Genomic DNA, 25,944 nt, shown 5'->3' on the forward strand with positions numbered 1-25,944 from the left:
GACGTTCACTTCTTTATTCAGGAGCTAGCTTTGTAACCAAGCGGTTGTTTACACTAGGATTTTTCTGCGTTGGTTTCAAATAGGTGAGGCCATCATTTTCCTGAGGAACAGCAGAGGACGTACCAACCGACATCTGGAGACAGGCACAGCGAGGAGGGTTAAAAGGAGTGTGCAAACGCAGCGAAGGCATACAAATAAATATGGCACCTACTCAAAAACCGGAATCGCAGCGCAGCCCCGCCGTGGAGAGAGACCGATTTCAGGCGAACACAGGCGCGGTTCAAAACGAAAGCAAGTTGAGAAAGGAGAGGCACTCCACGCGGCAGCTCACCCAAGTGAGAAGTTAACGAGCGAAAATGTCACAATTGGTTTTTCAAGTATTTGTTCACTTTCAGTTAGTTATTTGCCATAATTTGCATGGATGAGAGAAGAGTGACTTTGACGTTGTCCTCACACTTTCGTCACTGGCCCAACAATTTTCCTGAAGTTTAAAGGAGCTGCAGAGCTGCCCTCACTCGCCAGCTGCCATGTGCTTTTCAAATATTTGGCCCAGACATTTCCCCGAGATATTACATCTACAAAGTACTAAAAACAAAACAAAACACCCTTTTACAAGTAAACAAAAGGCACCCGAAGCATTATAAAAGCAGAAAGAGAAAACCATAAATAATGTTTTAATCAAATAATATAAAGTACATATTCTGCAGGCATAATTCTTTTTAAAATTAATAGATTTACTTTAATTTACTCACCATAAAGAAAAGATTTAAAATGTTCAAGTGCACTTGATTGATTAATAAAGCATTTTATACTCAATTATTAGTGCTAATCATTAGGAAGTTTACGTTGTTGAGGAAAATCGCCAGTTCAGACATTAAAAACTATCATTACAAAAACTATGGCTACAAAGTCAGTATCAAATTACCCTTTCATAGGACAGCTCAAGGACTGCTTCTCTGTGATACTAGAAACTTTAAAAACACCCACATTCCTTTCAAAGCGCAGAAATCTCAAGAGCAGTGGCATGAAGGTAGCTTGCAACACAGGTAAGCTCTTTTCCAACGAGGACCACAGGTGGGGCCCGCCAGCAAGGCTGGCCGTTAGTTTTAACCGTCTGCGATAACACTTGGAGGTGGAAGTTAATCTGCTGGGCCTCCAGCCCCGTCTTCCTCTAGCTCTCCAGCTTCCTCTTTGGTCTCCCCGAGCTTCGCCTCCTGTCGGGAAATGGGAAATCTGTCCTTGTTGTTCTCCTTTTTCCACTTCATCCTCCTGTTCTGGAACCAGATTTTTACCTGTCTCTCCGTGAGGGCTAGGGCGTGGGAAACCTCGATTCTTCTTTTCCTGGTCAGATAAGGGTTAAAAAGGAATTCCTTTTCCAGCTCTAGGGTTTGGAACCGACTGTAGGTTTGTCTTCCTCTCCGTCTACCAGGAGCTGCTGATTAAAACAAAAACAAAAAAAAAGAGGGGGGAATAAAGGTTTTTAAAGTGTAATGGTGCCTCTGTAAGTTGCTTGGAGGTTTCTGAACAGGTCTAAGGGGTGAAACACTCAAGCTCTTTAGCGCTGATATATATAGGTGTGCAGGCAAGAGAGGCAGAGAGAAGGTCTTGACAATTATTCTGTCCCCATCAGCTTTACATGGTTTCTACTTTAAAAAAAAAATGCCTGTATTACTTTATGAATAAGAGCCACTGTGGCTACACAAGAAGGAAAAGGAGGGGGAGAGGGAGAGGAAAGGGGAGTTTTAAAGCTAGAACGTGAGATGAAAGCAGATTTCTCTCCCTCTCCCCGCTTAAAAAAAAAAAAAATGCATCCCAACCTTGTGGTCTCATCCAGGGAAACATTTGAGAAGGAGACGAGCTCTGATTTAAGTGGTCTGGGTCCTCGCCAATATTACCACTGGACGATTTACAGTCAGGATATTGTACCAGCTCGGCCTCTTGCTGGGTCGTAAAAATCGGCTGTCTCTGTAAGTTATCGTATCCGTAAAACTTCGCGGGCTCCCCGTGACAGGCAATCCCGCCGCAGGGGGGAGGCGGCGGCGGAGGCGGAGGCTGCGGGGGGGCGGCCTGGTAGGCAGCGGCCGCGCTGCCCCCGCCGGGGTGGAAGTAGTCCTGGCCGGGGCCCGGGCCCGGGCCGCCCCCGGGCCCAGCGGGCGGCGGGGACGGGTGCGGGTGCGCGTGCGCCTGCGGGGGCGCGTGCGGGAAGCCGGCCGCGCTGTTGCCATAGAGCTGCAGGGCGGCGTGGCGGCCGCCGACCTCGGGCGCGAAGTGACAGTCGTAGTAAGAGGGATTGATGGCCTCGCCCGCCGCCGCCGCCGCCGCTGCGGCCGCCGCCTTGTACTTGGAGTACAGCGGGTTCACGAAGTACGAATTCATCCGGGCGACGGCGAGGGCGGCGGCCGGGGCCGAGCGGGCAGCGAGCGCGTCTGGGCTCGGCCGCACTGCCGCGGGGGCCGCTGGGGCCGCGAGGCTACGTCGCTGCCGCCGCCGCCGCCGCTGCTGCCGCCCGCCCGCCCGCGTCGCCTCTGAGGCCCGGCAGCCGCGGGCGCTCGACTACTGGGCGTTCATGCCCAGCGCTCGCGCCCGCCGCCCCGGCCTTGCGCCGCCTCCCTCGCGGGTCGCGGGGCCTCGCCCAGCCCCCGCGCGCCACCGCCCGCCCGGCCTCTCCCGGCGCGCGCCGGCTCGGCCGCAATATAATCGCCGACGCCCCGGGTGACCTGCCCCGCTGCCTTCACTGTTTCCTCTCAGGCACCAGGCGGCCCTAGCGCACCGGGACAAGAAAAAAAAAAAAAAAAAGTGCGCCCGGCCCACGGGGACACACTCTGGCTTCGGCTTACAAACCCCCACTCTGGAGGGAAAAGCAAAAAAAAAAAAAAAAGCACAACGCGCTCTGCCCGCCGCCGCCCCTCACCTCGCCCCCCCCGCGGCCCCCTCCCAACACTCGCGCCGCCACCGCCACCGCCGCCGCCGCCGCCGCGGCGGCTGCAGCCCCGGTGCGCGCCGACGAGGCATTTTCGCACCACGCCGCTCGAGCAGAGGCGGCGAGATGGGGGCGAGATAGGCGCGCGGAGGGATCCGCGGCGGCGAGCGGCGACGCCCGACGGGACGGCTCACGCCAGCCCGAAGATGCCTCCGCCGGCCTTAAAGGGGGCCCATAAAGCTGCACTGCCAAGGGCTGGCTTTGCCCCGGGCCCGAGAGGACGCGGGCCGCAGGCGGCGGGGAGGGGGCGCGGCGGAACCTTAGACTTGGGGGAGCCAGGGAGGCCACACCCAGGAGGCTGCGGAGTCCAGGGCTCCCTCCCAGAGCCGCTGGAACGGCCTAACAGATTGGCCGTGGCTTTCGCATCTGTGGCCACGCGCGCGCAGCGCAGGGAAGAGGGACAGGCGGTGTTGATGGACCGGACCGTGCGTTTGTTCGGGCCTATCTAAGTGGTTTGATGAAAGGCCGCAAGCGTGACCCCAAATCCTGGCGTTATCAAAGCCCTGCTTTTCCAGCCGAGTGGGCCCTGTGGAAATGAGATGTACATTTTACCCTTGACGCACTGCATGCCTGGCTGAGGCTCCCAGGTTAATTGATATTTAATGGAAATCATGTCCATGAATATAGTTTCCATCATTTCACCCTTGGTGGACGTCAGTACCAGGCGCAGGGCGGGAGGCTGGAGAATGCGGGCGGGGGTGGAGGGTGGAAACATTAGCATTGCCGAAGGAGTAAACACAAGAGGGGACAGAAATGTTGCCAGGCGGGAAGGGGGACCCACGCCGGTGTGGGTGGCATTGCCTTGGGCGCGACGTGTGGCTCCCGGGGCTCCGCGGACCTGCGCAGGCTGGGGGGGCCCGAGGCCCGCCCGTGCACCCGCGGAGCCCTGGGGCCGGCGTGCGGATCACGCCGGTTCCAGGCAGCGGCGGGCGGCCCCATCTCCCGCGAACAGCCTCGCCTGGGAAACAGCTGCCGAGAGAGCGGGCGCGGGCCTCAGCCTGAAGTTACCCCTTCTTCCGAAATAAAAAGATGCGCCCTAGGGCAGAGAAGCGGCCCGGGGCTGGCGGGCCAGTCGAGCGTGACTCGGCCAGGTGCTCCCAGTTTTCGCCGCTCTCCCCAAGCTGCCTGGCCTTCCGCCGCGCACGGGCTCCCCAACACACTCTTCTCTCTCCTCCTGTTTTCATGTCCAATAAATGCAGTGAGTCTTGGTTGTGCGTGTGTGTGTGTGTTTCCTCGCCTACTCGGGCTATTTCGTGGGTTCTTGAGCGCGCGGGGTGAAGTGTGGAAGCTCTGAGCCCCTCTTCCACGGAGATCACCCAGCGACGTGAGGGTGCCAGGCTTCTGGCCTGTCCTTGGGCACGGATCTGGCAGCCACGCCCGAGCCCTACGGGGGCGCTCGGGCTTCAGCTTAGCGCGCCACGACGGCTCTCCACGCCAAACGCGGGCGTCTGGCACCGCGGCCGGTCCCCAGGACGCGGCGGGCGAGCGCCTCCACCCAGCCCTCGTGCCCTGGGGGCCGGCCCTGCCCGTGCACGCGCGGCTGAGGTCGGAGCGGGCGGACTGATTATTTTTACACGTGGAGAAAATAAGGTCGAGAAGCAAAGGCATAGCGAGGACATAACGTGTCTGAATCAGTAATCTGCACAGGGAATGGCTGGAAGTGGCGAAGGTAAAGCTAAGACATCTGAGAAGATAAAAACATGCCTCACTGAATTCCTAAGTTACTACAGAGGGTGTGCGAAAGACTGTGATGGGGGTGGTGGAGGGCAAGGTTGGTGTTCTGTTTGCTTTTTGTTTGGGTTTTCCTGCAGGTTGTCGCCAGGTAAACTGTCTTTTAAGTCCTGACGGAACGAACTGATTCTGACAGTTAAGGATTTGTACTTGGACTTTGCAAATACCCAATTAATAGATTACTATTTTCAATAAAGCCTTTGGAGCTCACTTTGTAGTTGTGACTTTTTCTTTCGCTGTTTGTCTCCCGGTGTGCGAGAGGGTTTGGGAATGAAATGGGAAACAAACGGAACTGAGCTCAGATCTCAAAGCTACAGCGCACCTTCTAGAACTGCGAGGTTCCTGGGGCTGGGGTAAGACACCCAAACACCTTAAAATTCCTATCTACACATTCAGGCCTAATTCAGAAAACATTACCACACAACAATTCCTCTTCCAGCAAAAACAGTTTCTTTAAATTATTTAAGCGTCCTGTCTACAGTATTTATCGAAAAAGAGCACGACTTACTTCGTAAATAAAGACGTACGCTTTTACACATTTCTGTTTTGATAGAATGCATTGATTTACTATAACGTTTTATAGTTTCAGATGTGCTATAATCCAAATTTTCTGAAATCCCAACTGAGCCAAAATTTTATGCCTAACAAACACGACTGGAGAATTTAATAGTGCACACTTGTTTATTTTTTGGTTAAATTTATCCTAATTTGGGATTAAAAATAAGATTGTAAGTATTTTTAATCAAAACCTTACTCCGCCGCAAGTCCAGCTTTACGAGATCAGACAGTGGAGCAATAGCGCTCTCTAGTGGCCAAATGCCAACTCGAGCCCACTGAGTAACTTCCCCTTTTATTTGGCTCAAACCAATTCCAGTCTTGTTCTCTAGTTTGACTGGGGCTTGGACCGCTGACACTAATAATGCTTCATCTATTTGATTGTCAACAAGTCAAGTGCAGCAAACAGACTCCTGAATGCCGAGGATATTCTCATTTGTGCTCCCTAGAGCTTCCAGTAGCGACTTTTCCAAAAGCTTTCAGCCCTTCTTTTGCCAGACACCAGTAGAGCTCCATTCTATAATCAGCCAGCTGTGCCTTTTAAGCACAATTATAGGACAAGCTAGATTTAACAAAAATCACAAGTTTCTAAATATCAACTTTAGAGAGACTTTTTTTTTTTTTCAGAGAAGCCAGGCACTTTGACAACTCCCCCCCCCCAAAAAAAAGTGATAGAAGTCAAACATTGCATTTTATGTTTTCCTTTAAAGCTGTTGCTCTTCACACTAAATCATGAATATGTGCTTTATTAATTTTGTAATTTTAATAGCTTGGACCATTTAGCTGGGCAATTTGAGAGGGATCGAAGCCAAAGACGAAGCTTTCCGCTGCATCTCTGAATGGCTATTGGAAAGTCCCTGTTTAGCTTGAGTTAGTTTGAATCTATGAACAATAAATGGGATTTTAAAATTTTATATCAAAAGTCACCGACTGAACTGAATTGACTAAGCATTCCGCTTGAATTTTTCTTTTAAAAATAGCGGTTTAGATGCTTCCTGTGTGGTTAATCTTTTCTCTTATTTTAGAAAATACTTTCTGCCAGTTCAGGTGTAACGATTGTATTTTTATAAGAGAATAAATATAATTTTCAACCATATTTTTTGCTGCGAAGTTTGGAATGGAAGGCTGGATATTTCTGGGACAAGGCAGATGCTTCCTCCCCCCCACACCCTACCCCATCGAATATGGGAAGCTCTCCTCCAAGTAAGCGACTTAAGATCTTCCTACTCCTGGGTTTACAGGCCGATTTTTTAGAGAACAAGCGAGACCCCGTGCCTTACGCAAAAAATTATCAAGAGGCTCCCTCCCTGGGCTACTTCCCAATACCTGGCGTATTTTAAAAAGGAGAAAGACATCGTCTCCTCCTTCCTACCTCTCATTTTTATTTCTGAGGCGCCTACACCTCACCCAGGGGCGCCTAAGCCCCTGCGCCTCCTTGGTCCTACGCAGTCTCTCGTTGATATTTTATTGTCCAGATTTTAAGACCCAGTTTTGTCTGCGTTTTTCCTTCTCCCTCACAAACACAAACATCAAAATGAGATGGTTTCAAAGCGAAGCGCCTGGCCTGCAGTAAACTCATTACCTCCAGACGTCTCGCCGGCTCGATGGCTTTATGGCACCTTGGCTCTTCCTGTTTTCAAAGAGCTCTAGGTACCGGGCTGGCCGCAGGGGCGGGGGTCCGCAGCACCTTCTGCCGGATCTGGGCCTTGGCTTTCCCTCCCAGCCCCCCTCTGCTTTCCCTTCGGGTCTCCTCCTTCATCAGGATCCCCAAGATCTCCGTCACCGCCCCCGCCTTCCGCCCACCCTGGGCCGCCCGGCGCCGCCGCCGCCTCTGGGGCCTGCTATCGCCGTGCTGCGCGCTGCTCCGAACCCGCACTTACAATGACCTTCATATTAGCCCCTGAATGCAGCCCTCTGAGGGCCCAGCGTTGGGTGGGGAAAGGCGGGCAGTGGGCTGGGGGTGGCCGGGGAGGAGTGACTTGACCCGTTTTGATCCCTTAGGGTCACTTTGGGGCTCTGATGGGGAGGGGCGGAAGCGCGCAGGCTGAGCGGCCTGGACCTCCCGGAGCCAGCCAGCCCCTCCGACCTGGGGGAGTTGCTCCAGAATGCAGAGCTGGTCGTTCCCTTGTTTGGAGACAGGGCTGGAGCCTCCTTGAGTCCAGGAGGGCCTGGGGTGCCTGCCCACCCGCACCCCTGCCCTCTGCCCCTCCCCCCGCCCCGGTTCCTGCGGACTTGGCTGGGTGCTGCTGCCAGGGTGACACTGGGCTCGGGGCACAGAGTTCAGAAGGCGCTGGAAGCAGGCTGGGGTAGCCCCTGAGCCCCTGCCGCCACCCCTGGGCTGCGCCATGGGAGAGCCCTGGAGGTGGTCGCACCCCGGGTTTTTAGCAACGTCTCCCTCCCAGGGATGGGGCGCGAGTCCTGTAAGGGTGATATTTTGCAGACACAGAAAGCAGGCACACAAGGTTCAGGGCCAGCGTCTGGGCTCCATTGGATCAGGTCAGCATTTATTGGTAGGAAGCGGTAACATTTACAACTGGTCCTTGGGCAGGAACCGGGAGAGTCACCCGCCGCCGCCGCCCACGCGAGCTCGGCCCTCCCGGGGAGACAGCAGCTCCTCCACTGCACCCAGGGCAAACCCCCGACCCACCCGAGGCCCCCGTCGCCACGCTAGGCCTCACATGAGGTCTCCGCCGCCGAGGGCCCGAGGGCTCCCTGAGGGAAGGGGCTTCTGCAACCGGGGCAGCCCGGCTGGGCTTCGGCGCGGGGGTGTCGGTGCCGTCCCACTCGGCCTTGGTTCTCCGAAGTGGGGCGCGTTCAGGCCCCTGTCTGGGCGGCGTGGAGGGGTTGAGGGCTAAACTACAGCACTTTTCAACATGGGGGGAAATGTACACAGGACAGGAGAAGGCTCCTCAAACTAGCGTGCACTCACAAAATATAGCATTTCCGAAGGAACCAACGGAGCAGGAAAGGGAGGGAGTGGGAGCGGGGAAAGACCCCCCACAGCCACTTGGGTTCTCCACGACAGAAGCGAGCAAATACAGAGTCCCCCAAATACCTCACAGAGACCAACCACACAGTCACTTCTACCTAAAGCAAAACAAAACGGAAAGTCCGCGTCGCCGGAGAGTTTCTGGAAACCAAGCACCCACAAAGGGAGAAGCCCCCGCGGCCTCAGAGCGCTCCCGCCGCCGGCGCCACGCCGGGTCAGTCTCCTTTGGGACACTTCTCCTTGCTCATCTTTTTCATTTTCATCCTACGGTTCTGGAACCAGATTTTGACCTGTCTCTCGGTGAGGTTCAGAATCCTGGCCACCTCGTAGCGCCGGTCCCGGGTGAGGTACATGTTGAAGAGGAATTCCTTCTCCAGCTCTAGGGTCTGGTATTTGGTGTAGGGACAGCGCTTTTTCCGGGTGGAGCGAGCGTGGATCCAGTTCGCGGCGGGGTTGTCTACGCAGAGGGGGGTTTGGGAGTGAGGGGCGGAGGGGAGGCAAGGAGAGACGACAGGGTGGGGAAGAGAGGTCGTTAAATTAATTTCACCGAGGATGGCCGCTTTTCACAACTTGGGGGAATTATCATAAAAAGCCTAATGCCCGCGCTCTGTTTACCGTACAAGCCGCGCGCCCGGGGTAGGTGGTTATGGGAAGCTTTTTTATGGATGCGTGTTGCTCGCCTAGGCTTGGGTAGGCGTCTAGACGTTTTTATAGGTTAGTAAAACTATCAGTTTTGCACATTCGAGCCTTACAGGTTCCAGCAATAAATCAGGGGGCAATTTCTTTTGCACTTACTTGGGTCAAGTTGCTGCTGCGGCGGCTGCGGCTGCTTCTCCTCCTCCTTCAGCGGGCAGCCCGGGCTCGGGTGGTCGCTGCAAGCCGAGGGCTCCGACGAGCCGCCCGCCCCGGGCCCGGGTCCCCCCGCCGCCGCCGCTGCCGCCTTGTCCCGCAGGAACGAGTTGCACGAGAACTCGGGGCCGCCGCTCCCCTGGGACTCCCGGGCCGCGGAACACTCAGTCCGTTTGGAGGAGGAGGACGAGGAAGTGGAGGAGGAGGTGGAGGCGGCGGCGGCGGCCGCGGGGGCCGGGGCCGCTCCGGTTTCAGGCTTAATCCCGTAGTGGCGCCCGTTGGCTGGGCCGCCGGGGCCGGGGCCGGGGCCGGGGCTGGGACCAGGGCCCGGGCCGCCGCCTCCGCCACCACCGCCGCCGCCGCCGCCGCCACCGCCGCCCGCGCCGCCCGGGAAGCCCGGCAGCGGCTCCATCCAGGAGCGCACGTAGCGGCCGGGCTCAGAGGCGGCGGCGGCCAGGGGCGGCGGGGGCACATACGGGTGGTAGAGGCCGCTCATCGCCGCCGCCGCCGGGGGCTGGGCGGGCACCGCGGACCACGAGGCGGAGAACACGGCCGATTTGGGGGCAAAACTACACGAGGCGAACTCAGCGGCGGCGGCGGCGGCAGGGCTCTCGGCCACACCTGCAGGCCGGCCCTGCGCGCCTGGCCCCGGCGGCCCGAAGCGCGCCGCGAACACCTCGTCGCCCTCATGGCCTATGAGCGAGTCCACGTAGTAGTTGCTGAGGGTGCCACTGGAGGACATTTTGAGGCGCCGCGCGCTCCCACCCAAGGTTACACTGCCCGCCGCCGAGCCGCTCCCCGCCGGCGCCGGAGCCGCCGACTAGTTCGCAGGCTGCAGCCTCCACCATTGGTCGCGCGGCCCACGTGATCATATTTACCAATACCAGGAGTAAATCAGTCCGCTAAACTGGGGGTTGCTGTGATTTAAAAAAAAAAAAAAAGAAAGAAAGAAAAAAATCATCATCAACATAAGCGCCGCAATTAGAGCACGCAGGCCCAGGTCCGTGCACCCGGCTCGGCGCCCGGACCCGGCCCAGCCCGGCCCGCCCGGTGGTGGCGGCTGGGACCACAGGCTCCACGGCGGCCGGAGGCGGCGCTGGGGACTATTTGTTCGCCTCCTCTTGAGGCTCTGGGTCCAGCAGTTTCGACCTCGGCGTTGGCTCCCCGGCTCCAGGGCCCCGAACCGTGCGTCCAGGGCGCACCCAGTGCTTGGCCAGAGCCCGGAGCAGCCGGGGGCGCGCAGAGCTGGGAGCCGCCGGAGGCAGGCGGGCCTTCGGGGGCGGCCCCCTGGCGCCCGCGGGGAGTTGTTCTCCCCTCGCCTCTCTCCCGACCCAAACCCACCCCCCTCCTCACCCAGACCCACACACACGCTCGCTCACAGCTTGTCGTGTTGTTTAAAACAGGTGGAAGACCTCTGTAATGATATTATGCCTTTCAATAAAAATTTTATGAGGTGTATTTGATTATAGATTAATGTGTCCCTAATAAAACGGACGGATGGAGCAGCTCCGAGGGCCCCCTCCCCCTGCCACACTCACACACGCCCGCGCAGCCACAACACCCCGACGTGAGGCGAGGCACACGCCGCGGCCTGCGGGACGAGCTGGGGCAGCAGGGCTCGCGGGCCGGGCCGGGCCCAACCAGGCGCGCCGGCGGCCGCCGCGGCGGGGGCTTCTGTGTGCCCTCGGGTGGGCCGGCGGGCGGTCGAGTCGGCACGGTGAAGACGGCGGCGGCCAGGGTGCCTCTCCTTCTCTGGGGCTGCCGGGAAGGCCCTGGAAGAGAACACGCCACAGGGCAGAACCCAAATACCAGCGCGGGCCCGCTCCCACCCGCCGCTCCGGCCCTGCCTCAGGCAGGCCGCCCGGAACCGCCGCTCCCAGGGCGCCGCTGCTTTGGCGCGGTGAGCCCGTGGAGGCCTCCGAGGGGATTCTGGGGAGCTGCAAAACCCTGCTGCACGGGCCAGGTCCTAGAGCCACTCCCTTCCCAATTTTTCCCCCCTTGCCTCCTGAGGTAAAGCTGGGCAGCCTTGAATCTGAGCGAAATGCCCATTGTCACTCCCAAATCCATGGTACAAAGCCTTGGGAGCCCGGCTGGAAGCCGAGACAAAAGCAGCTGCGGCGGCGCCGCCGGCGGAGGGCATATTCCTTGCTCTACAAGTTGCCCATCGCACCCGTGGAGGGCTCTCAGCCCACCTCCAGCCCAGGAAAGGAAGGGGGTAAATGGCTACTTATGGCCTGATTGATTGCCTTTGCCATTGGCTTTCTGATTTTGTTCCAGAGGGGCTGCGTTTGCTTGTAGCACAGGTTTTCCGCTGAGGCACGGCCCCTTATCCACAACTAATGGCGCTCCTCACAACGCTGGGAGAAATAGCCAAGTTGAAAGTACCCAACCAACGTGAAGGCTGGGCGAATCCTCTTCAGAGTTCTCAGTCTGGCACTGATGCAGATCTCGCCCTCTCCCTCCTCATCGCCCCCCCTTCCAGAAAATGACACCCCTAAAGGGTTCTGTCTTTGAACGTGGGAAGGTTCTTGGCTTTTCGGAAGGAAGTTGGAAATTCTGAATAAATACTGAGTCCTAAAGGCTGCCAGAGCACCTACAGGGATTGTACTTAGGGGGAAGAAGGCGACGGGAGTTTAAGGGAAAGAATCTGTTTTGTAAAACTCCTGAAAGCTGTTGGAGATTCTCGAATCTGCAGGCAGGACCTGGGACAACGAATTCGCTGTCAGCTCTTCCTCCCTTTTCTCTGGCAGGACTAGAAAAGCCTGGGTCCTCGGGGGATCTTTCAGAAGCGGGTGAAAGCCATGGCCTCCACGGGAAGTCAGGTTCACTTGCAAATTCTCTCTCAGTCACCTCTCAGGCATTTTCTTGCCTCAGTGGCTCAGGCAGCATTTTGTACTCAAATAGAGGGAGGACTGACAGGGGAGAATCTTTCCGTTTCTTCCTTTAAAAAAATTTCATGTGGGCCTCTAAAAGGTAATGGCTGAGCATAAAACCCTTCCACAAGGAAACCAAGGCAAAGTGGGATGGAAAAACTCACCCATCCTTGGCTTCGCTGGGGCCTGGCTGTCTTGCGCTTGGGGTAGGGCTGGGGATGAGGAAAAGGGGGCCAGAATTGGATGTGCTGCAATGCTAAGCCGCTGCTTTGTCTTGGCTCCGTAACCAAGGCCCCGCAGTTTCCAGGTGGGCAAGACTAATTTCAACCTAGCCCCTGATGATGGCTCGCCAGCCAGAAATCACCAAGATCCCACTGAAAGCATTAAAAAATAACATAACCAAAGCCAACGACAAGAAAACACAGATGGGGAAGCTGAGAGGGAAAAGCGGTGTGAGGCACGCACTTACTCACCAGGCTCCGGCTAGAGGAGGGAGGCTCAGACCCAGTGCGTGTGCAGTTACACTACTATCATTTAGGGTTGGGAGAGGAGAGAGGATTCCTCTTTGTCCCAATTATGAAAACTACACACCCAGGCTGATTACCACTCCACTCTCCCCACCTCTGCCAAATTCCAGCACCCTAGGCCTTTCTAGCTTTTTCCTCCCCTCTCCCTTCCTCTGCTCCTTATCACACCCCCACCCGCCTGCTCCAAACAGGCAGTTGAGTGTGAAGAGAATCTCACCAAAGGCGTTCATTTCCACCATAACATTTCCCTTTCAGAAAGCAGAGGGAGCAAACTCATTTCCAGAGTTTATTGCATTATACATGCGACCAGATCATGCACAGAAAGGACAGGTTGCTGTTGTACTTCTACCAGACCACAGATGCACCACAAGGGAAAGGCTACAAGGCATAAATTGTCAGTATTTCATCTCACCAAGGACAATTGCTAAGTTTATTTGTGAAAAGATACATTGTAATGTGCTTTTTTAGTCCCCCTCCCCCCAAAGCTTGTGGGTTTTCTTAAAATTTTTAAATATATATGTAATTTTAAAAGTACTGGATGTATTCAAAATGCCATGAGTTCATGGGCTAACCACACACAGAGACCTTTTGTGTTAGGAAGAACATGAATAAGTCACATTGCTGGATAGATGGATAGATGGATAAATGGGTGGATGGGTGGATGGATGGACAGATGGCTGCTCTACAGTTCCAATAAGTTAAGACCCAAATGAAAATGCGCAGTAATAGTTACCCTGCATTACGATGAAAAAAATAATAAATTACACGTGCTAAGTTTTTTAATATATATATATATACTCATAGGGATTACAGATCACTTGCAGCACGAACAGAATGACCCCAAAGTCACATTCTAGCAGGAAAACAAAACAAAACAAAACAAAAAACAAAGAGCAATGAAGGTTTTGTTTCCGCCTTCCCAGTCCTCCAGTACTCGGCCCTGGAACGCGGTGCCCCCTCTCCGATCCTGGCCTCCCACCGGCCTCGGACCTAAGAAAAGGTGAGGTTGGCGGTCAGTTCTCGGATCCGGTTCTCTCGGCTCATCTTCTTGAGTTTCATTCGGCGGTTTTGAAACCAAATCTTGACCTGCCTGTCGGTGAGGTTAACGCTCTTACTGATCTCTAGGCGGCGCTCGCGGGTGAGGTACATATTGAACAAGAACTCTTTTTCTAATTCCAGCGTTTGGTGCTTAGTGTAAGGGCACCTCTTCTTTCTGCCACTCTTTGCAGTGAGCCAATTGCTGGTTGGAGTATCAGACTTGATTTCCTCTAACAAAATCAAAAGGAGAAGAAGAAAAAAAATCAAGAATTTTTTTTTCTCTAAGTCTGTTCAAATGTACCCTTGGCCATGACCCTGCTGGCAGCCAGGCCGCTTTGGTAAATGCTGGTATTTTAATGTTACCTGCACGAGGTGGACCCTGGAAGGGGTTTGAAACTGATGCCAGATGAGATCTAAATGCCCAAAAGGACATGATGGGAGAACATCGCATCCCTTTCTCTCTCTCAACTTTCTGACTTTCGGAAAACAACAGTACAATAGCAAACTTCCCAGGATCTCCTCAGTAACATTCCAAGTGGTCAGCTCCTGACAGGGCCACGGTGGAAGAAGCCACAGCCTGAACAAGCCTAGCAACCCCACTACTGCCTTCATCCCCACCTCTGCTGCTCCCCCTCCCCCGCCCCACTTGCCTGGGCAGCAGGGAACCCCGCAGCCAGGCTTATATGAGGCCGTTCTATTTCACAAGGTAAGCGAGGAAGCAAGAACACCTTCTCCACCCTGTCTGACATTGTTGTACACTCTTCCCCAGAATCTCCTGACTTCTCACGCCTTCCTGTGCCCACACAAAAGCATCCCCTCAGACACGTAGCCCATACCATGGCCCACCTCTGGGCGCTGGGGGAAAGGTTCAGGGTTCCTTCTCCAGAGCTAGAGCTCTGGCTCCTTGTCCTAGCCCAGCCTTACGGCTGGCCCTGCAGAGTGGGCAATGCGGTCCCATTCTTCTCCCTCCGCCTCTGCCCTCTTCACAGACGGATTGCAAAGCCTGCGGCAATTTCCCCAGACAAAGCCAAGGTTACCCAGCCCGGCAAAGGCAGGAAGCCGTGTTCCCCGATCCAAGCACCAACCAGCCCAGCCATCCCGTTCCCCTCGCCGCCCCTAAGCTCGCAGGATGCGGGGTGCACACACTAGAACACGAACACCGTGCCTTGGACCGCCTTAAAATGATCACTGGACGCAAGGCAAAACTGGGAATGCAAATCTGAGCAGGAGAAATGAGGCTCTGGGGCCGTGTTTACGAGCCGCAGGTCCCCTTTGCTCTCTTTTGTTGTGTTTCAGTCTAGCTCAGGAAAAATAAACCCAGCAAGCCTTTCCTCTGTCCGTGCGCCATCAGCGTGGGGCCAGGACTGGCGGGGAGGGCCAAGGCAGAGGGGAGAGAAGTGGGGACCATCTCAGGGCTGAGATTGCCCCCCTCTAAGTTCCGGCAGGAGCAGTACCTGCCAGGTCTGGCGCCCGCCGCCGCGGCAGCCTGTGCTCGGCTCTGGGCACCGCGGGCGGGCGCGCCCTCTCCGCTGGTTCCCGGGCTGCGCGCCCCGCTGGGGTGGCAACTCTGCTCATACCGACCTTTGCTTTCCTTCTCCTGCACTTCGGGACTGGACACGGAGACCTCAGCCAGGCAGCTCCTCTCTTCGGGAAGGCCGCCTTTGGCCTCCGGGCTCTCCACCTGGGAGACTTTGGTGGGCTCCTGGCCGCTCGCGGGCTCGTTCATCTTCTTTTCCATCTGCAGCTGGGCGGCGGAGAGCTGCGGCTTGGCCGCGCCACGAGGGTTGAGCTGGAGCATGACAGTGGAGCTGCCTTCGGGGCTGTTATTGTACTCTTGGGTTTTCCCGGTGGCGTAGGTCTGACTCAGTCTAAAATATCCAGGGACAGGAACCTCAGGGTTCTCAACGGGACAGGACTCGGGGACCAGCCTCTGGTACGAAGGGACCTCGGCAGAAATGAGTTTGTTGCGCTTATCAGAATACATGCAGCAATTGGATTCTTCTTTAATGTTGGTGGTGAAGGAGCAAGTGGGGACTTGCTGTGTAACAGGTTGCTCTATTCGACAAGATCTGTTCGGGTCTGTCCAACTGTCTACTTGAGGTATATAAGGATGCACATTCATACCCATATTTTGGTGGTTCACTTCTCTTTTGGCCAGAGACGGGAGCAGTCCACAGGTTTGCATTCCATAGGTCCCCATGTCTGCGCTAGGTGGTGGCATGTACATGCTGGCGCTGCTCGAATAAAAACTGTCACTCCTGCAGGCACTGATCAAGGAATCTACTAAAAAAGTATTAGCAGCAGGAGAGCTGTTGGGAAAGGACATTTTGGGGAGGAATTTGAAGAAGAGAGATTGTGTCCTTTGTAGGCTGACATCTCTAGGAAAACATTCCCCGTGTAATTGTGGATGCCTCTGCCGACCACATGACAACCAAGCCAATGAGATTTGAAAATGGCCTTGAGCCGCAGCCTCCTTGCAGGTCACGTGCTCCCGAGCTCGGCCGGCCAGCCGCGTAAGCACGGACAACAGCGACATCTACTACGCGGCTGCGATAGTGCGCGCAGGAGACAGCCGGCCCAGAGCTCTCCGCCGCCGGCCCGCCCGCCTCCCCGGGGATCCCTCGGCCCGCCTGCCCGACTTGGCGTCCCACGTCCCGGCTGCCGGGCCCGCCGGCGGAAGGAAAGGCTTGGCCAGAGGGGCCTCCGGGAGGACACGTGCGGGGAGGGAAGCCGGAGCGCTGTGGCGCCGGCACAAGAAGCATTCCCCTTCCCACACTCAGGCAGAACGCGCCCGAGAGGACCAGGTCCCGGGGAGAGGGTGGGGGCGCAGGCTGGTCATTTTAGTCCCAGGAAAGCCAGGGAAGGTGAGTAGGATTCTCGAGTCCCTGAGGCTCCCCCACCCCAAGGATTCACAGACAGAGTCTCTGGCGCAAAGACGCGGCCAAGGTGTCCTGGAGAGCGGAGGCGAAGAGGGCCGCGAGTGCCGAGAGGCTACGCAGTTGGCCGGCCCTGGAGCCCCGAGGAGGGGTCCAGTCCCGGCGCCGTCCTCTCCTTCGGCTTTCCGCCGTGGCTCCGACCCGCTCCGCGCCCCGCCAGCCTCCGGGAGCCCTGGGTTCTCACAGGAGCCACACCCTGACCTCGGCGGGCCGGGTAGATTTCAGCCGGCAGCAAAGCCTTCGCCGGCAGCTCCCTGTCCACTAAGGCGTCTCTTGGGCTCTCAGCGGGAGAACGAAACCGAAGTTTCCTTCCCTACACGCCCTGATAATGGGGGGCAGCGAGGAAGGAAGAGTGAGAGGAGAAAAATGTAAGGGTGAAACTGACCCTCAGACCCCAGAAGTTTTGGAAAACTGGGCCGAGAAGGAGCAAAAGAAATGCAAAGGTGTCATTTGGTTCGTCTGCGAAGAAAAATATGTTTTCCTTTTATGGATTTTGTAAAAGCATTGGTTTCTGACAAGTGCAAGGTACAAAAGGTTGTGGAATTTATTAATACATATTAAGAAGAATCAGGGCGATCAATAAAATTCTCATCTACATTCTTGGGCTACTTGGTAATTTTCTTGCTTCTGAAGGTTTTTAAAGAGTTATACCCGCTGTTGCCACACACGGGAAGATATTTTATTAACAAATCAATCGAGACTTTGTAAAGGATAAGATTAATAGTTAAGATTTAGCATAATGGCGTTCGCTTTATGAATTATTGAAAATTATACTATTGATTTTTCCCCTTCACTACCAACCAAGAAGGTCAATTTTTGTTTTAACACAAATTGTCAAATATAAAAAGCTATACTTTTGTCAGAACTTGAATTTTATAGTTTTGGACAATGCCTAAAATTATTTGACAAGGGTTTGCTCGGCTAGGGGGGTGGGGAGGGAGGTGAATCTGAGTCCTCTGTTTCCTTTGATGAGGGAAAGTTCTATAACAAGGATATGGTCTGGGGTTGGAGTCCAGCTCATTAAAGAACCACCACCACCATCACCACCATGGAAACTCAGAGTTTTATGAGAAACTTCAACAACTTCCTCCCTCCTCCTCTGGTTGCAGGCGGGTGAACCGCCCTGCGGAAGCCTCAGCCCCAGGGCAGCAGCAGGGAGCTTTAACCTTGATTTCCAGAGGCTCCCGGGGTGAGGGGCCCCGGCCAGCCGGGATGCAGGAGCCGTCCTTCGGCCTCCCCAGGTCCACTCTCCTCGAAGACAAGAAACGCAAACGGCCCGGGGAAACTCTGACCGTGAACCAGTTCTCTGGTCAGAAAAGCACTCTCGTTCTCTTCCCCACACTCGCCTGAGCCTGCACTGGCCTTGGATTTCAGGCTCAGAGACTGAACTTGTGAGCAAAGCCGATTTCTGCCTCAGTTGTTGGGAAACCAGTAGCCGATCGGCTGCTAAAAAAAAAAAAGAAAGAAAGAAAGAAAGAAAGAAAGAAAGAAAGAAAGAAAGAAAGAAAGAAAGAGAAAAAAGTCCCCCCCCCCCGCAAACACTTTGTGCCCCCTCCCCAAAAGGAAATTCCACTGGCCTTGTCGAGGAGGCAGTGAACATTATTTTCGGCCTTGGGACTGCTCCCACCATCCCCTCTCTGTGCCCTCACCCAAACAATAACCCCTTTTAAAAAAAACTCCGCGGTGGCAATGAGACAGACCTTTTAAACCTTTACGCAGCTGTTCAAATGCAACATCATTGTCAGGTTAAAAGCCTGGCGCCTCTAACTGTTCTGGCTGCCACATCTCGGCAAAGCCAGGGGTTTAAACATTACCTCTGCACCAAGATAGTAGTTTTTAAGCTTGTGGGTGGGGATTGAAGAAGGCAGGAAAAAAAAAAAAGAAAGAAAGAAAAACGAAAACAACTTTTGACTGTTGACAGTTAAGGTTCTATTTAACACTAACAGTCACTAATCAGGACCCCCAAATTTGCTTTCTGGAATCACAGAGATCTTGTTCTGAGCTATGGCTAACAGTGCCCAGGGCTGGACAAACTGCCCGGTTTGCGCTCTGCCGGCAGGCGCCCTGACGCCAGCCTGGCGCCCCAGCATTGTCGTCCCTCTGCGTTTTGGCCAGGAAGCCGCCAGAAACTCGGTTACCCCATTTTCCCTATCCCAAGCCAGACAAGACTGTTCAATCTAATCAGGAATTTTATGCCCATCAAATGCCCTTTCATAATCTTTATTTACACTTGAAGAAAACATCCAGGCGAAAAACAAGCAATTCCTTCTGGAGCTGGTAGATATACAGAGTGCCTGCACAGGCGAGATCCGTCTTCCGAATCTGGGGACCCTGCCTGGGTCTGCTCCCAGTGTATTTGAGTTCAAAGTCACCCTACATTGGATTAGGTTTTAAATAAGTTTTCACTCTGGGGGGGTGTAATATCAATATAATTTTGAGCCTATTTCTCATAAAATTCTATTTTGTTTTCAAATTTCTGCCTTCAGAGTGGCTCCTTGAGGCTAGAGAATTTCAATATTTTACAGCAATTTTACAATAAAATATCAAGCAAACTGGAAATAATACAAGAGAATGATATGGGCCAAGGAGGATGGAGAGTGTGTCCAAGACCCTAAGGCTGAGATGAAGCAAATGGGATGAAAAAGCAACAGCTTTAAAGGCCAGCCTTTATTTTACTTATAAGTATTTAATGTAGCTGCTGTTTTCGATCATCTTTAGATCAGATGGAGCCGTTACCATTAATAATAAATCAATATTGCACCATAAAGGAGATGAATACCCATATTTGTATCCAGACACCCTTCTCCTTGGCACAGTTCTTTCCAGAGAAAAATTAAAGGGGTTGCTTTAGCAAGAAATTAGTATTTATAATCAAAAAGTGACTGGCCATTGCATTCCGCTGTTTGGGGGAAGAGGAGTGGAGGCCCTGGGCCCCCGAGGGGTGGGCCTTGAGCTGCCTCTGGGCTTCTTCCCTCTTTGGGGGGCTAATTGGAAGCTGCCTTCCTTGGGTGACCCTTTTGCAAAGATTAACAGAAATGGAGGGGACAAATGGGAAGGCTACCAGAAAGGCGGTAAGGAATCGATGGAGATGTGTAAACCAGCCAGCAGCCCAAGACCTCCTCTGCACGCGCGCGCGCGCGCACACACACACACACACACACACACAAAAGACTCCTACTTCCCGCATTTTCCCTCCACTTCGGCGTCAGAGACCTCGGCGCTGCAGACTCCAAGGCCACCGTGCACGAGTCCCACGAGCTCTGAGCCGTGGGGGGAGGTGACAGCCTTTTAGCCCTGAACGGTCCCGATCCGATCCCCGGGCCCTAGTCAGGCACGCCTTGGGTGCTGCAGGGACGAAAGGAACCGTTGACCGCTGAGCAACCGTGGTCCACCGGCGGCTACCAGCCAAGGCCAAGGGGCCCCGCACAGCCAGAAACGCCGCTGCTGCCGGGGCCGCCTAACAAGTTACACAACGACGTTTGGGGAGGGGGTTCCTGGCCCACGGAGACGGAAGCCCCGGTTAGGTCGGCGCAAAGGTCCCTTCACAACAGATTAACCGGATGCACGGCTATACTGGTGGAGCCAGGGACACCCTGGGCTGGGGGTGGGGGCACCCACGCCTCGCTTCTCGCTGGCGCCTCACTGGGGGCTCAGAGCGCCCAGCCTCCCTGCCGACGCCAGCTCCCAGAGACGGGAGAGCGCCAGCGCCTTGCAAGGTCTGGGGCTTGGAGCGCGGGAGACAGAGACCGCCGAGCCGATGTGGCGGGCGCTCATTCTGGGAGCTGCGGGCTCTTCACACTGAACTTCGCGGGGCCAGAGGAGCAGCCATCCTCTCTCGGAGAGGCCCACGTCCTGGAAACCTGCTCACAACCTCTAGGCTAGCGGACGCAGAAAGAGACGCTCCCCAATGTCAAAGGTTTTGCCGGGGCAGGGAGGGCGTGCTGCGAATAAACTGCTTCTGAGAGTCAGTGCCAAAACCAAGCTCCGCACCTCAAAGCCGGCGGGCGACCTGGAAGGGTGGCCAGGGTTCTGTCGAACGCGAACCCCGTTTGCTTCAAATGCATTCCCGTTCCACAACGCCTCGAAATATCAATGTTTCCCAGGACAGCCGGCTGCCTCCCGCGGCGGCATCCGGCCGGCGCGGCCCCGGCACCCCAAATCGCGGTGCTGCCCGCGCCTCCCCGTCGCCCCGCGTAGCCCTGAGCGCGCCAGACGTGTCCCGGGCTTCCTAGCCCCAAACGGCCACCTCCGTGCCTGAGGAGACTCATTTTCTCCGAGACCACACTCAGCTAAGTTGCCGGCGCCCTGATCCGTCTTAAACAAAAGCCTTTTAATCATCGCAGGCGGTCTGAGAGCTCGCAGGACGGACGCGGTTTTCGGGAGGTGGAGAAGGGGGGCTGGGGGGAGGACTCCTGCCTTCGACATCGCTCTACACGCTCAAGCCAACAAGAAAATTGATTTCCCTAATTAAATTAACTCTCGGTGGCCACGACCTATTTCAAAACCCAGATTTGTCTATGAAAAATCTCTCCTCTTCACCATCAGGTTGTAGCCAAGTATTCTTGGAACAGCTTTATTTTTAAGGAAACAACGGTTAGGTGATCCATCTCCTGTCTGAAAAATATATTTTTGCTCCCTTTTCTCTGTCTCCAAACAACTTGCCACACCTCGCGGCTGCTTAGAACAAACAAACAGCGAACACCTTAGCTGCCGCCTGTTTCTAACGGGCTGAGATCGCCCATTGCAACCCAGTCCTGGAAACAGAGGTACCGCGCGGCCTCTGGGCCGAGCGCGGCTTCTGGAACGTGAGCGCGCCCTCGTGTGGCTCTCTAGGCCCCTGCAAACGGGGAATGGTATCTCGAGTTCAGTCTGACTATCGTGGTGGGCACACAACCTTGCTACATTGAGACGCAATTAAAAAAAAAAAAAAAGGAGAGAAAGAAATAAACCAGTTTTAACTTTCTAGAACGATCTACTATTACAGCAACTATTTCAACCGATGTCCAGAATTCCAAACAAAGGAATCCCCTTCCGAACGAAATTATTCCAACGTAGGCTTTGTTTCTATTGCCATCTTTTACCAAAGGTTGAGAGATGCTTTCTAAAACAATATAAATATATTTTCTTGTGTCCCGTGTCATAGGAGGTTCTCTAATTTATTTGACAGGGTGGCAAATTGCTTTCAAATGTAATGAAGGTGTAAGCCTGAAGAGAGCTTCCTCTTTCAAGTGCCTGCTTTAAAAGCTGGTTCTTCAATAGAGAAAAAAAAAAAAAAAAAAAGGAAAAAAAAAAAAAAAGACCACAATCTAAGATCTCCCCAAAGACCCCCAACACTTCTTAGCCATTGTGAAAGCACACTCATAGGCATTTCAGCCTAACCAGTATTTTTCCAAAGAAGTCAATTGCTATTGAATTGCACAAATGTTTGGAGGGAAATTAAGGTTATTGATCCTGAAATTAGGAATTTTCTTAGATTTATGGTGAGTCCCTGATATGATTTTGTGTGGTCATAAATGTGGGGGAGAGTCTGGAAGTGTGTGAGCATGCATGTGTGAGGGTGGGTGGCGGCTGAAAATCACAGAGGAACCTTAAGGCGCCTAATTATTCAGAAAGGTTAAAGGTGATGACCTTGACATTTTGGAAGTTCAAAGGCATACACTTATGCACTTATGTTTTTCCTTCCCCAAAGAAGCCTTAATTTTTAAAAATTACATTTCGAAGTGCACACCTATTCAAAAGATGCATGGAGTGCTGTGAATCTCATGGATTTATATTTTTACTTTAGACTTAGGAGAGGTTAAGAGTCATAAGATTCACTTCACTCTTTTCAGAGAAAGAAGATTTTCTCACTTCTCCAGTTTATTGCACATTGCGGAAATCTCTTTTGGGCCCACCAGAAGGTGTATAATATAACCCAATTAAGCTGTTTAGAACTCTGGCTTTTATGGTGTTGTCTAGACAGTTCAAGGTTTTGTAAACAGCCTGGCCTGGCCCTGCAGCCCGAAGTGCGCTGTAGCCTGGACCACATTCTTTACCTGGAAGCAAGACGCGGGGAGAAGTGGGTGTGGGCCCCCGCCCTCTGCCAGCCAGGGGGCTCCCTCTCCCTGCTCCTGGACTTCTCAAGCCCTCTCCACCCACTGAGAGATAATCTTTCCACAAATTCACCCCCACCCCAACCCTCCATGGAAGGTGTCTTCTTTTAAGGGACCCTGAATCCTTGTCATTTTATGAAGAGAGAATTTGGATTTTCTAACCGGTTTTTAAAAAAATTTTTTTGTTATCTTCAGAAATTCCAAGTTCACTGGATTGAGGCGGGGATGTTAATCTGCTTCTTTGGTTCCTCATCACTAACACAATTTTAAAGACCAGTGTAGCCTGCAGGAGGTGGAAGGGAACAACTTCTATTTTATCAGAATCAAAAAGCAGTTCAACAGATTTCCAGGTGCATGGGGGAGAGGGTTATTGCCGCTAAAATATCCTAACCAAACTCTAAACTTCACAGAGGAAAACCCATACAGTGTATTGAAGCTTTAACCTCCATTTTACTAGAAACCATTTATTCACACAAAAAAGACAGGGACTCATGCCTCGACTTGACAGACCAAAGGTACATTTCCCGGAGTTTAAATAATCTGCGTTGACCGACGAGAAAGGAAGGGACCGTTCAAGCTCAGAACAAAACACCAGCGCCTTCTAGCCCCGCGGCCTAACTCCCTGCAGAGCCCACCGCGGCCCCACGAGGACTTGGAGAGGGGGAGGGGTAAGGACAGCACATTGGCGGTAAAATTGTAAAGGGACGTTTTCATTTACCATTTTCCCCTTATTAGGATCCGCTCGGCCAAGTCCCCGGCCTCGTCCGCAGGATGCAGTGGTCGCTGTTTGGTCCCGAGTTGACCGTGGGAAGGACTGGTGAAGTTCCACAAGAAGAGGCGGCATGAAACCCAAGGACACTGGGCCTGCGGTGGGCAGGCTGGTGGGGAGGAGGGTGGGTGAGTGGGGCTCGGGGTAGGGGACGCTTCCTGGAGCTCTCAAAATAAGGGATTTCCAGTGAAATACTGCAGACGGTCTCTGTTCAGTTTCTTTTCTTTCATCCTGCGATTCTGGAACCATATTTTGACTTGCCGGTCAGTGAGGTTGAGCATCCGAGAGAGTTGGAGTCTTTTCTCTTTGTTTATGTACACGTTAAAGAAAAACTCGCGCTCCAGTTCGCGGATCTGATACTTGGTGTAAGGACAGCGCTTTTTCCGGGACCGTTGGGGGGCCACTGCAAGGCAAAGAGATCAAGGGTGAGAGGGGTCGCTGCCTGCCAGCCCCCACCCGCCTTCTCGGGCCACTGAGCGAGGGCCAGGCCCCAGCCCCGTTGGGGACGTCCCCTGCTGCCGCTGAAAGGCCCTGCCTGCGTCGTGGGGGATGATATATGGGCGGGCACAGGAGAGAGTGCGGGCGTGGACGTGTGTTCACGCCCGGAGCCACACCACACACACACACACACACACACACACACACACACACCCTGGCACCAAGGTGGGAAAGCAGAGGGCGAGGCAGGCTCTGAACTGGAACCTGAGGGCAGGGAGACAGGAGCGCGCCCGCAGGGGCATCTGCTCCACTCCAGCGGCGCGCGTCAGCCAGCGGCTTGGATAAAGTCCAGTGCAAGGATCAACACCACCCCCCACCCTCCCTTAAAAGCGGGAGGCTCCGGTGTCTGCACTCACAAACTGTCTCGAAATCTCTCTCCCTCCATCCATGGTCCCTAGCACCCCCCAACCCCTCCCAGGACGGGAAAAGCTCTCTGCAACCATTCACGTCCTCCTCGAAGTCTACCTTAAGCCCACCTAAATTGGTTTCCTATCATAAACACGCTTTACAACGACCCGGGAAATCTTATAGGATGTATAAACCCCTTCGAATGCTTATAAAGTAGCACATAAAACGGCGCAAGCAGAGGGAGGCCCCCGCCACCCCCCCGCGTCCGCGGCCCCCGGGCCCAGCCGCGCGACCCGTGCCCGGTGCCTACCTGCGCCGCTGCTCTTCTCGGATCCCGCCTCCCCCGGGGGGCCCTCGCCCTCGCCGCCGCCGCCTTCCGCTGCCCCTTTTGGCTCCGAGCCGGGGGTCGCCTTGGCGCAGGGGCTGCCCCCGCCGCCACCGGCCCCGGCCTTGGGGTCGCCCTTGTCGGCAGCGCCCTCGGGCTGCGGCGGCGCAGGCGGCGGCGGAGGTTGCGGCCCGGCGAATGGGGGCCCGGGAGCTGCCTCGTAGAACTGGTCGAAGCCCTGCGGCAGGATGCCATTGCGACCCACCGCGCTGTAGAAGTTGGAGGCGGCGCCTGGTGGGCCGTGCGGCGGCCCGGGCGCGGCGCACACCGGCTCGGGCGCCTTGAAGAGCACGTCTGGCCGGCGACCCGCGGGCGGGAGCAGCTCCCGCTGCATGGCCGCTTCCTCGGCCGCCGCCGCCGCCGCCGCTGCCGCCGCCGCCGCCGCGTAGTAGGGAGCGTAGCCCCCGGCGCCGCCGCCGCCCCCGCCAGGGCCGCCCCCGCCGCCACCGCCCCCTGCTCCGCCACCGCCGCCGCCGCCACGGTATGGCCACTTGGCGCGCTCCAGGCCGTAGTCGCGGAAGGCCACTTCGCGCACCGGCTGGACGTGTGGCGCCAGGTTGGAAGAGTAGGGGAAAGTCATTTGGCAGGACGACGGTTGCGAAAGGAATGACGGCTTGCTAGCGAAGTCCGACGGGGCCACATAGTAGGCGCAGCCGGGCAGGTACATGCTGGCTGCGCTCGGGCCGCACTCGTCAAAGTCGTTCATGGCTCCGCGGCGTGCACGCCGGCAAGCCCCGGGCCGCTCCCCGCGCCGCCAACCTGAGCCATCGATTGCACAAGAGGCTTGGGCCAGGATCAACTAAGCAAAAATCCCCACCGGGCGCTGACGTGCAATTCATCTTGATTGATTCTGGTGGTAATTATGTCACGTGACGCCATGGAGAGAAATGTCCTTATATCTATATCAGCACTCGCCAACACGCCCCGGGACGGCTCCTGGCGCCGAGACGCGCGCGCGCTGGGGGCGGATCTGCCTCCCTCTCCCGCCAGCTCTCCCCAGGCGCCCCCTGACTAGGCTGCGCCGCAGGCCGGTCACCTGCGCGCCGCCGGCGGCTGCCACCGCTGGGCGCATCTGCCACCGCCCGACCGGGCCGCCCGCCCGCGTCCGCCCGCCCGCGCCGCTTTAAGTACGCGGACCGAGGCCGGCAGGGAGGAGGAGGGAGGGGGAGGAAGGGGGAGGAAGGGGGAAGGGAGAGAAGCGGCGAGCGGAGGGGGGAGCCCCGGCCCGGGGCACAGGGGACTAGGTGTGAGGGTGTGAGGTTCCCACCCCCACCCCCTTCCTGCAGCCGCTCCCTCCCCCGCGACGCCGCCACCCTCTGCAGCTCACCCGCCGGGAGCTTGTTGCTTCTTGTTCAGGGGGCGTAATTGCGCCAC

At 55.4% G+C, this 25,944-nt stretch overlaps 4 protein-coding genes across 8 annotated transcripts; all 4 read right to left on the reverse strand.

Moving 5' to 3' along the window:
* On the reverse strand, positions 1–3,199 carry HOXD8 (homeobox D8). Of its 4 annotated transcripts, none has more exons than XM_017342946.3 (3): positions 1,818–3,199; positions 1,293–1,435; positions 1–1,214 (listed from the first exon to the last, which is right to left on the reverse strand). In XM_017342946.3, exons 1-3 carry the CDS (start codon positions 2,374–2,376, stop codon positions 1,140–1,142), a joined length of 777 nt encoding a protein of 258 aa, XP_017198435.3. In that variant the 5' UTR covers positions 2,377–3,199; the 3' UTR covers positions 1–1,139. The 4 variants fall into 4 exon arrangements, with proteins under 4 accessions (XP_017198435.3, XP_069927631.1, XP_008257000.3 ...); XM_070071530.1 differs by having other exon boundaries at positions 1,293–1,432; positions 1,818–3,191; XM_008258778.4 differs by having other exon boundaries at positions 1–1,435; positions 1,818–3,149.
* Positions 1,337–25,865, reverse strand: HOXD11 (homeobox D11). 2 transcript variants are annotated; one of them, XR_011387015.1, is made up of 3 exons: positions 24,496–25,865; positions 23,289–23,742; positions 1,337–1,435 (listed from the first exon to the last, which is right to left on the reverse strand). XR_011387015.1 is itself a non-coding variant. In NM_001206421.2 (2 exons), the coding sequence occupies exons 1-2, from the start codon at positions 25,274–25,276 to the stop codon at positions 23,507–23,509; spliced, it is 1,017 nt and encodes a 338-aa protein (NP_001193350.2). The 2 variants fall into 2 exon arrangements, 1 of the variants encoding a protein (NP_001193350.2); NM_001206421.2 differs by lacking the exon at positions 1,337–1,435 and having other exon boundaries at positions 23,507–23,742; positions 24,496–25,276.
* HOXD9 (homeobox D9) lies at positions 7,750–10,782 on the reverse strand. Its single transcript, XM_070071529.1, has 3 exons — positions 10,643–10,782; positions 9,051–10,021; positions 7,750–8,712 (listed from the first exon to the last, which is right to left on the reverse strand). The coding sequence occupies exons 2-3, from the start codon at positions 9,844–9,846 to the stop codon at positions 8,471–8,473; spliced, it is 1,038 nt and encodes a 345-aa protein (XP_069927630.1). The 5' UTR covers positions 9,847–10,021; positions 10,643–10,782; the 3' UTR covers positions 7,750–8,470.
* HOXD10 (homeobox D10) lies at positions 13,495–15,868 on the reverse strand. Its single transcript, NM_001206424.1, has 2 exons — positions 15,124–15,868; positions 13,495–13,772 (listed from the first exon to the last, which is right to left on the reverse strand). The coding sequence occupies exons 1-2, from the start codon at positions 15,866–15,868 to the stop codon at positions 13,495–13,497; spliced, it is 1,023 nt and encodes a 340-aa protein (NP_001193353.1).
* Positions 25,866–25,944: the final 79 nt, after the last annotated feature.

The sequence above is a fragment of the Oryctolagus cuniculus genome, chromosome 3 (assembly GCF_964237555.1).
Source record: "Oryctolagus cuniculus chromosome 3, mOryCun1.1, whole genome shotgun sequence".
NCBI classification, from domain to species: Eukaryota; Metazoa; Chordata; class Mammalia; order Lagomorpha; family Leporidae; genus Oryctolagus; species Oryctolagus cuniculus.

What these genes read in the sequence shown, in the direction of transcription:
- HOXD8 (XM_008258778.4), bottom strand. Translation starts at nt 2,376, where the DNA reads ATGAATTCGTACTTCGTGAACCCGCTGTACTCCAAGTACAAGGCGGCG. An exon ending in TCCCTGGATGAGACCACAAG is followed by an intron (nt 1,436 to 1,817) that starts GTTGGGATGCAT and finishes TGTTTTAATCAG; the next exon opens with CAGCTCCTGGTAGACGGAGA.
- HOXD10 (NM_001206424.1), bottom strand. Translation starts at nt 15,868, where the DNA reads ATGTCCTTTCCCAACAGCTCTCCTGCTGCTAATACTTTTTTAGTAGAT. An exon ending in GCAGGAGAAGGAAAGCAAAG is followed by an intron (nt 13,773 to 15,123) that starts GTCGGTATGAGC and finishes TGATTTTGTTAG; the next exon opens with AGGAAATCAAGTCTGATACT.
- HOXD11 (NM_001206421.2), bottom strand. Translation starts at nt 25,276, where the DNA reads ATGAACGACTTTGACGAGTGCGGCCCGAGCGCAGCCAGCATGTACCTG. An exon ending in CGAGAAGAGCAGCGGCGCAG is followed by an intron (nt 23,743 to 24,495) that starts GTAGGCACCGGG and finishes TTTGCCTTGCAG; the next exon opens with TGGCCCCCCAACGGTCCCGG.
- HOXD9 (XM_070071529.1), bottom strand. Translation starts at nt 9,846, where the DNA reads ATGTCCTCCAGTGGCACCCTCAGCAACTACTACGTGGACTCGCTCATA. An exon ending in GCAGCAGCAACTTGACCCAA is followed by an intron (nt 8,713 to 9,050) that starts GTAAGTGCAAAA and finishes CCCTCTGCGTAG; the next exon opens with ACAACCCCGCCGCGAACTGG.